At 41.5% G+C, this 9901-nt stretch overlaps 2 protein-coding genes across 2 annotated transcripts in view; one reads left to right on the top strand and one right to left on the bottom strand.

Annotated features, from left to right (window-relative positions):
- LOC118411702 (dynein heavy chain 6, axonemal-like) overlaps nt 1-3538 on the bottom strand; it is a 27970-nt gene extending 24432 nt beyond the window's left edge. Inside the window, exons 1-2 of the mRNA XM_035814181.1 lie at nt 3402-3538; nt 1049-1179 (exon numbers count right to left, since the gene is read on the bottom strand). Of these exons, the coding sequence (XP_035670074.1) occupies nt 1049-1166 (118 nt within the window). The 5' untranslated portion in view covers nt 1167-1179; nt 3402-3538. The remainder of the gene's footprint in view (nt 1-1048; nt 1180-3401) is intronic.
- Nucleotides 3539-3720: 182 nt separating this feature from the next.
- LOC118412278 (condensin-2 complex subunit G2-like) overlaps nt 3721-9901 on the top strand; it is a 19470-nt gene continuing 13289 nt past the window's right edge. Inside the window, exons 1-7 of the mRNA XM_035815037.1 lie at nt 3721-3891; nt 4472-4592; nt 6353-6526; nt 8387-8504; nt 8688-8757; nt 8876-8963; nt 9210-9344. Of these exons, the coding sequence (XP_035670930.1) occupies nt 4479-4592; nt 6353-6526; nt 8387-8504; nt 8688-8757; nt 8876-8963; nt 9210-9344 (699 nt within the window). The 5' untranslated portion in view covers nt 3721-3891; nt 4472-4478. The remainder of the gene's footprint in view (nt 3892-4471; nt 4593-6352; nt 6527-8386; nt 8505-8687; nt 8758-8875; nt 8964-9209; nt 9345-9901) is intronic.

Raw genomic sequence — 9901 nt, 5'->3', positions numbered from 1 at the left:
TTTCCTGACAGGGCCAGTCACACCAAATTAACCCCCTGCCCTCAGTCTCCGGGTCTTAGCACAGACAAATCAAAGGTGGAGCAGAACTAATCGTCATGCCATGGCAGGGTGTTACACGCCCGCCCGTTTGAGGCATAAGACATGGTCACGTAAAAATAGATTAAAACATCGCGGTGGGCCAAATCAGGCTGTCAAAGGTGCCAACGTAATCCTCATGAGTTGTTCGATCGCATACAGTACGCTTAATGATTCAAATACTATTTCGGGATGAGATTTGAAGAGTCAAAGTTGGCCTTCAAACTGGCTCTTTTTGCCTGATTTTGGCCTCGATTTCACACTGCATGGGGGTTTCCGTGCAACCGATTACAACAATATCATATACTTCCGGGTTGTACGAGTGCGGTCATAGAACGCGGGTGGTATCGTATCTTGTCTCGGTTTGTGCTAGGTTGTAGAGGAGGATCTAAGTAAGGCTTATGAATATACTAATACTTGGAGATTAGCAATTACTATGCCTGTCAATCAGCTATTTTGTCTTTGCGGGGCTATGAATGGGGGGATCTGAGTAGCCTGACGTGATAGCCAGGCCAGGTAGACTGTGTAAAATACCTCTGACTTAACTCGCGATTGCAAAACTTTACTTACTATTTTCATGAGATGGGCACAAACATTCACCAAGGCGGGGCCGTAACAATCCTTACGTATGACCCTTAGGTAACCCTTAGATGACCTATTATCTAATATATAGGCCAGTCACTCAAAGTTTGTTTATTATTTCTTTTTTTACGAAAAGACTGCAATGTACATTTTGTAGAGTGAAATCTTATATAAAACTAAAGACCTAGCCTAACCTAGCCTAACTAAAGACCTTACATCCAGCTTTGCTATATTAACATCTCGTATTAAGCTGTATTTGGTGCTTATCCGGCCCATTATAGCCATAATTACATACATTAATCATTCAAAAACAACGACCTTCGATAAAGAATGTTTATTTGGCGAAGATGTGTGTTCGAGGAACTCTAGTCTATGAAATGAAATTGCCCACCTCTAACAGGAAACCCTACTCCGTTTGCTGTCCCGTTGATCATAGACCGTTGGACGGAACGCTGACCCGTCGCTGGCGGAGGGTAGCTCATGTGGATGGAGTTCAAACGTTCTGCCATCTTAAACTTGTGTCTGTTGACAGAGAAAAGGCATGTCAGATACTGTTAACTTAGCTTATACTAGTTATAGTTACATCTATATAGAGTTTAGCTTTACTAAGTGCTTAAATCAAGCAAATACTGCCAGTTTTAGACTAATCTGGCTAAATTATGGAAGAGGTATATGATACATTTGTATGTATAATATAGTAGAGTAGAGTAGAGTAGAGTTATACGGTTAGACAGGAGTCTTGCTCCAGTACCCTTAGCAACCATTAATGAAGTGATTGTACTAGAAGCTAAGACTGTTTATTCGCTGTGGCTATTGACACACTGAGTGTGCCTCTAGCCTAAACAGGCTATTGACACACTGAGATTCCAGCCAGCCAATCAGAGCTTGTAACATGCCTTTCCCGACATTATTTTGCCAGGCTCTCGTCTCATTACAAACTTTTCACATAAGTAACAGTTGTTTAGACATTTTTCGGAGGATTAGACATTAGAATCTTTGAATCTTGGAATGAACGGACGTATTCAAGTTATGCCTTAGATTTGGATACCTGTTAATAAAAGTTGGTATTGTGAATGTTAGCATGGCGTAGTGGTTAGCGTGATTAGTCGCCACACTGCCGACCCCGGTTCGAACCCGCCTAGTGAAAGTTTTTTTTTTTTTCAATTGTCCTTTTACCTTTTTATAACATCCATTTGATATAAGAATATTTTCGTCATGCGACCAGAACCATGAAAACCCACCTTTGGGACTTTTTGGTCTGCATTTTCAAGAGTGCATGTTTAGGTAACAGTTACGTTTATTTTTTTCAGCCGCAGAATCCACCCGCTACGTTCTTATTTTGGACGGTACACTTATTATTTCTTTTAAATTGGACCAGGGACCCCTGAAATAATAAAATGTGGGGTTTTCCAAGGATAAAAGCTCCTTGGGTTTTCTAACCATAATTCTGCGGTATTTTTGCTCAAAATTCACGCCGTCGAAGCATATATTTCCGCGCCGCTATGTCATCCAAACATATCGGTTGATCTCGCTATGACGCTACAAAGTTCTTTCAAAATAATGAAAGTAAAACAACAACTATAACTTCGCTTCACTTGTGATATCAGTTTTGAGGCCGCAAATTCTCCCTAACGGCAGGAATTCGTCGGCAAACACAGCCGAAAACGTGTTCCAACATGCGGTGTTTGCATGGTACTAAATATAGTTAGCTCATTTGCATACTTGTGACTGGCTACATGCGGCCTATACCGTAAACACGTGAAAAAGATCGTATTTTGGGTTGATGATGGGCACAGAATGCCATTTGTATTTTCAGAGTGTTGCCTTTCAAATATAATCGTAAGATTTTCTCATTTTCGTGGTTTCTAGTGTCAAAATTTTAAAAAATTGTGCACTGAGTGTGTCAATAGCCTGGCAGGCTATTGGCACACTGAGTGTGTCAATAGCCTGTTTAGGCTATTGACACACTGAGTGTGTCAATAGCCTGTTTAGGCTATTGACACACTGGGTGTGTCAATAGCCTCGCTCCTGTTTATTTTCAGGTAATTGTGAACATGATTGTGCAGTGATCCCACTTGCCATCAACCCTCCAACCTTGGCCTTGCATGTCAATTCGACTGGGCCAGTAACTTATAGTTATACATTTTTTTGTAGCATGGACTAGAAGGGGGAGGGGGGCATCACGAAACAAAATTTATCTTCAACTTGAGTTAAAGAATAAATTTTGGGGGAGGGGGGCATCACGAAAACAAAATTTATCTTCAAGAATTGTGGGGAAGCAGTGATTTTTTTCCGATACCAGCATAACTTAACGTTTCTCTCTCTACAACAGCCCCCCTCTATACCATTTCTAAATGTGTAGTCTTACAGTCCTTTAGCTACACGTTCTGAAGTTTTTGCGAAAACTTTTGGTTGATTTTTACGCACAGAATTACTTACAAATCGACCTAAAACATGTCGTGGGTGTACAGATTATGAAACTTAAACAATCAAGAAGCACAGCGGTTTGGGATTTTGTTGAAAAAGTCTTCAAGATCACGATTTATAGTCCGACGTTCTTGCGTAGGTCGGTAACTTGAAACCATCTTTACGTCAATCGCCATGACCTAAAAATCTGTCCGAGACAACTTGAAGAAGTTTCACTTTTGTTGTCTAAAACTCACATTTCGGAGTCAACCATTCACATATTCCTGGAACAACATAAACAATCTTTCATAAAGGAAGAGATCAAAAGAAAAGCATACCTGTCAGTCGTGTAAAACAAAAGAAAACGTTCAGTATAACACTGCGGTGAACTTTTTTCTTCTGTCCGCCATCTTGGCTTCTTTGTTACTCGTTAGCAACCCCCTTTAGCAACCAGGTAATAAACAAAAGCTCTCGTTCTCAGGTTCAAAATACCACGTTATCCTCGTGCTTTTAGAAAACATAGGCACATCTGGTTATCTAACTACAATAAATCATATTTAAAACTTAATTCTTAACTTAGAGTTTCATTATCGTAGTTATAAAGCAAAATATTTGTGTTCATTCTAAGATTCTTTTGTTCGCATCATGGGAACAAGAGTACGATCGGTAAAATTCGGCATTCTTCGGCATTGTTCGGAAAAGGCGCCATTTTCTATTTTGTCTCCAACAGCCAAACAGCGAACGTCGCGCAGTTTTCAACAATTACTCCTCTAGGACGAATTTTTTGCCTCTATTTCTATCCTGCAAGGCTTTCGGATAACTCAAAACGTAAGTCTAGTATCAGATGATTCCTTTGGCATGAGGTCTAAGAAAGAAAGGCCAGATTCTTTGTCAAATCTTTAAACTTGAAGAAACTTGTGGGGAGGGGGGCACACCAAATGCAACATGGATTTTGTCAGGAAAGATTTGCGATTGAAAAATAATGGTTGTCAGTCCGTCAGTCTTATAACAGATATTTCCCTCCTCGTTTCCATTTATCTTTACTTAACCGTCGTTTGTAATGGTCATTGTTTTCATTCAAAATTTAAACTAGTTTTGAACTTCTTCCCCTCTTTCAACCTCCTTGACTGTATCAAAAAAATTTGGAGGGTTGTGGAAGGTTTTGACACAGTTCCCTAGCAAGCCAATCCACATTTTTTCTAACCTTGTGCAATCTAGTACAAAAATCCATTTTTTGAGTGACCGAATATGCTGCTTATCTGAGGAGATTCAGACAGCATTTGTCATCCAATGATTGTGATTAAAAAAATTATGCTATCTAAGACTCTAACACTGATCCCCCTGCAGATGTGTATAGTGCTGCTCTGGAGTCAACAAGACTTATGTTGTATAATATTTTCCATGACAGGTTGACCATGTCTACAGAAGAAGAGAGTGTGGAAACTGTTCTACATCGGGACAAGTTTCTACAAGTCCTGAAGCAGGAAGCTCCCTCTGCTGACAGCTTCGCAAACTACCTCAAACTTCACGTAAGCACTTTTAAATTGTGAAATAATACTTTATACTGTTTTTTAGTCTGTAGTATTACCATAAACTTGTGCTTAACCCTCTCAACACGTCATAAAATTTTTTCCTGTATACCATATACGACATATAATTTCAGTCTATACAGGTGTCAATTAGTACTTTTTGTGTATCATCATTACAGCTGTTATGTAAGGAGTAGACTAGGAAAACTATATATTGCTGGAAAGCTCACAGAATGGCCTTTCCAAAACAAGCAAAATAAATATCATACCATCAATCTGAGGACAGCAATCGTCATGGAAACCACTCAAAAACACATTTGCAACACTCCCAAAAAAAGCTTCACAAAAGAAAACATTTGGCTAGGGACTGAGTGTTTTGTGTCATTTATCATAAAACTATGTAGAAATACTCAATTATACATACACAAAGCTGGTATGCTGTTAGAATGACCAAAAACTAAAAATCAAAGCATGATTTCAAATAAGTTCAGTGTTGATAAACAAATGTTCACCCCAATAAACAGTTGTGCCCCCCTCCCCACACCTGTAGTTGTACTATTGAAATAATGAATATGCCTTGTGCTAAATGGCAAATTATTTTTCTGGATGTTCTCCACATATCAGGGAGTCAAATAAATCCTATTACTTATGACTTGGGTAGAGAAACAGGTATCAGAGTATCTAAAATGTCAATTGAGACCAGTGACCTTTCTGACCTGACCTGGTCCTCCTCATGCCCAAGAAAAACAACAAGGAAGCATGCATGTAGAACTCATTAGACACGGTGATATCAGCTCATTTGATCTCAACGAAAACAGCTGGGTGTTTGCCTTGCTGTCCCTCAAGGATTTCCCTGTCATCACTCCTGTAAGCCACCAACAAAATTATCCACCAAATTGTCTCCATTTCTGCTAAATTTACTAAATAAACCTGTAGAAAACTGAAGCCAAAATACACGCTGGAGGCCTCAGAAACAGGGCTCAAATGCTACATCCCTTCTGGTTGGTCAAAGATACAAGCATCCTGATTGGCAGACTCTGCCAAATTTCCCATTTCACAGTAGTCAGTTTGAATTTCCCGCCGGAATTAAACCTGAAGCCACGATCGTGGCTTCTCGCGTCCTATGGGAAAGCCACGATAGTGGCTTCTCGTGCTGAGAGGGTTAATGAAGCCACACTCACAAAGATACTCCAGCATTTCTGTTTGTGTTTTTTCCTGCTAGCTGTCTTTGGAGCATGATTTTGTCAGGCAATCACAACTGTCAAGTAGTATTGTAGTAATAATAATTAATTGATAAACAAATAATTTGTAGAGGAGCACAAACTAGAGAGAAGACATCTGTTGAAGAAACTTGGTACTCTAATTCTAAAGTAAAGTATTGCAATCTTTTGTTTTTGCTATACCGCTGCAGTGCAAAATTTAGGCATTGTGAAATAAAATTTGACTTCCAATGGTCAATATTGACCATGTTGAAATCCATCGGCCCTACAGTATCAGCTATGGCTTAACAGTCCTATTTAGAAATGACAGTCTCTGCCACATAATCGCATCTGTAAGCTGACTCAGTTTTATGGTAAACCATTTTTCTAATTCTACGGATCTGCTTTCCAGCTTGCCTCAGTCTAGCTTCTCCTGATTGTAGCAGCCTGGACACTGAAACCAAATTTACAGCAAAAAAAAAATTAGTAAGTTAACTCATTACAGACTTCAAAGACTGCCTTGTCATATTTATCATACCAATAAGACCATGCTTTCTCCAGGATGACAGGAATTCCCAGCTGGACCTGCTGGAGCTGTACCAGACGCTGAACCGTCGGCAGGTGCTGCAGCTGTGGAGCACCCTGCAGGAGGTGTGTAACCATCACGTCATGAGCGGCCCCTTCAGCGAGGACGACGAGCAGCTGGAACAACTACCCGTGGGAGAGAGGAAACAGGTCGGGACAACTGTACAATTTGACGTAACTTTGAACTGTATCATTCCACAATACAGACGTACGCTAAAAACCATAGCCTGAATTGAGTTTGCCATTTCCAGTATATCCAGACTAGGTCTGTCTCCAGCTTTAATTTTTTTCCAGCCCACTTATTGTTTCGGGGCCCATGTTGTTGATTTTTCTGGTTAAATATGTCATTTTAATGTAATAAAAGTACATTTTCAACAGTTTCGTGTCATTTTTGGGACGGAAGAGGTAAAATTATTTTCCGTCCTATCAACACCCCGACCAATCGAATGGGGACATCCCTCGCGAATGTGCACACTCCTCTAGAAAATAGGACACTCCTCGACTTTCAAGGGGGCGCTCCTCTTGGAAAGGGGATGTTTCTCCCTCAATTAGGGGACGCTCCTCCGGAAATGGTATGGTCATCGGGCATAGGGGACGTCCCTCCAACACCCCCGCCGGCCCGTGGAATCGGCCGCTAACCCGACAAATCCCTTTCTAGTTCATCTAAATCACAACATCCAAAACTTTAACCCCGTCAGTGCTCTCGACAAACGTCATACCTCGCCAGGTAATGATAGTTTTTTATTAAAAATTGAGGCATGTTGGGAAAAAAAGCCGCCCGCGCGGCAGAACATCACCAGTCTTCAGTGTTAAAATGGCGGCGTACCGCACGCCCGGCAAGCACAACATCGAGTTTTAGCCTAAATATCCGCGTGCTTGTCGAGTTTTAAGGCGTCTCTCCCCAACACACGTACATGGGAGAAGTTTCTAACACGCTGTCAGACGTAGTTATTCGGGATTTTTTGTACAACGCGGCTACATGGCCCGATACCGTATCCGTGTGCTTGTCGAGACTGGCTTCCCTCCCCAGCACACGTACGGGCGCCGGGTCTCTGTCACGGTAAGCCGTAATACCGGGCGTTTCCAGTAAACCGCGGCCTTTTCACAAGCCATAACAGATAACTACGCCTGACATCGTGTTAGAAACTTCTCCCATGTACGTGTGTTAAAGAGGGAGGCCTTAAAACTCGACAAGCACGCGGATATTTAGGCTAAAACTCGATGTTTTGCTTGCCGGGCGTGCGGTACGCCGCCATTTTAACACTGAAGACTGGTGATGTTCTGCCGCGCGGGCGGCTTTTTTTCCAACATGCCTCAATTCTTACTAAAAAACTATCATTACCTGGCGAGGTATGACGTTTGTCGAGAGCACTGACGGGGTTAAAGTTTTGGATGTTGTGATTTAGATGAACTAGAAAGGGATTTGTCGGGTTAGCGGCCGATTCCACGGGCCGGCGGGGGTGTTGGAGGGACGTCCCCTATGCCCGATGACCATACCATTTCCGGAGGAGCGTCCCCTAATTGAGGGAGAAACATCCCCTTTCCAAGAGGAGCGCCCCCTTGATAGTCGAGGAGTGTCCTATTTTCTAGAGGAGTGTGCACATTCGCGAGGGATGTCCCCATTCGATTGGTCGGGGTGATCAAGCAAATTTCTGTCCCAGGTCCTGGAGACAGCACTGATGCAGACATGCTTCAACTTGTTCAAGTACAAGAGTTACCAACCTAGGATTGATGCGTTCAATTATTCATAATTTCCCAGAACTATCATTGAGTGGAATTTCTTATCACCAAGCATAGGGGCATCTTTGCGGGATAGTTTTAAAGATCACCTGCAGATAGATCTGCAAAAGCTAGGTGTGACGGGTCTTTCAGTGTAATATAACCAGCTGCTGCCGCGCCTCGTACAGGTCTGTGAAGCTGGTGTGTTACACTAGAGGACAGTTAGACCAGCTATATAGATGCAGATACAGCCACAGCTATGGTCTGATTTACATGGTGTGTGTTTTACAGGTTGTGAGGAAGACTGCAGGCATCGTACAGGGCGTTATCACCATGGCAACTATCGCCATCAGCCAGGAGTCCCCCATTGTCCCTGATACACTACAGGACATAGTCCTGGTGTTACATGGTGGGTGATAACAGTTCTTACATAATGGGAGTGATACACTGTCTACAGTTATAATAACTTAAGAAGCTGTGAATGGACTGTTGATATATTTGCTTTTTGTTTAAGACTTGACTAATCAGAGAAAAATACCTAGTAAGGTTTCTTTGGTACTACAGCTGAACTTTCATGTTGTTTTTTTACCAGGTATTTTGCCATCCCTGCCCGAGCCAGCTGTCCAGTTGAAGACCCAAATCAGTGCCTTGTGTGAGAAATGGTACTGCAATTAATCATATTTCGGATGTTTGATTGTGTTTTCTATGAATTTTTCTACCTAATGATGTTCAGAAGGAATACTAGTACTCATTTCTACTTTTTTTTTTCTTGGATACCAGGTGGCTGAAGAACCTAAGCCAGAAGGAGAATGTGGTGTACAATGCAATCATGTTCTTTTTGAAGCAGAGTCTGGAGTTCAAAGCAAAGGTAAGAAGCTGTCTGTTTAATGCTGTCCTAATACTCCTTCAGTATAAGTGTTACAATCAGAGTTGCGTAGTTAGCATGGTTAAAGTTGCCACTTGTGACATCCATAGACCAGTAAATAGCCAATCTCTTGACAGTCATGATAGTTGTCACATATGCATGTTTTGTGATAGTGTTTCATTGCAAACTGTAATTTTCATGTTTTAGTCGAACAAGAAACAGCTAAATACTGTGTTACTGTGTCATTAGGCTGGCAGTGTGAAACGTGTGTGGGGTCTACGACAAGTTCTCAACCTCTTCAGCTATCAGGACGAAACTATGGAAGAGCTTCAGCAGCTCCTGTTACTCTGTGTCATCAACAAGACCTACCTGGGAGCTGCAGAGGTCAGAACAAAAGGAATTTTTCAAGGGACTTTTAAAGATAATTTTCCCATGTGTAAAAAAGTGTCTTATATTTTGTTTGTAAACTTGTATTGCATAGCCTCTAAACCACCTAATGGTGTAACGTACCAGGTTTTTACTGGGCTGTACAAGGTGCATATTTGGACAGATTTATTTGATCAACTCGAGCCGATATGAACCCTCTACTCTTTTCAATAAGTGTGGTGGATTCTTTGATGTTCTTGAGGTGTGGCTCTCCCCAAATATGCGACTTCCATTAATGTTCTATCTGAGGGAAGTCTGATGCTTGGTCCTCGTTTTAATGTGAGGAAATTGAGAAAATTGGTGGTAATTACCAAGAGCACAACATCAGGGCATGATTCCCAAGGGCACAACATCACGGCATATCGGGATTGGAACCCAGGACTACTCTCGGCAAAAACACCCTACCAAATTGTCAACAAAAAGTTTAGCATCTATGTTATGTTCCTAATGAATAATGGATTTATCATTTCCAATTACACCTGCTTGAATTAGATCACTATTTAATTGTTTTAACT

This window comes from Branchiostoma floridae, chromosome 3, assembly GCF_000003815.2.
Source record: "Branchiostoma floridae strain S238N-H82 chromosome 3, Bfl_VNyyK, whole genome shotgun sequence".
In the NCBI taxonomy this organism is placed as follows: Eukaryota; Metazoa; Chordata; class Leptocardii; order Amphioxiformes; family Branchiostomatidae; genus Branchiostoma; species Branchiostoma floridae.
This window is presented reverse-complemented; position numbering and strand designations above follow the sequence as displayed.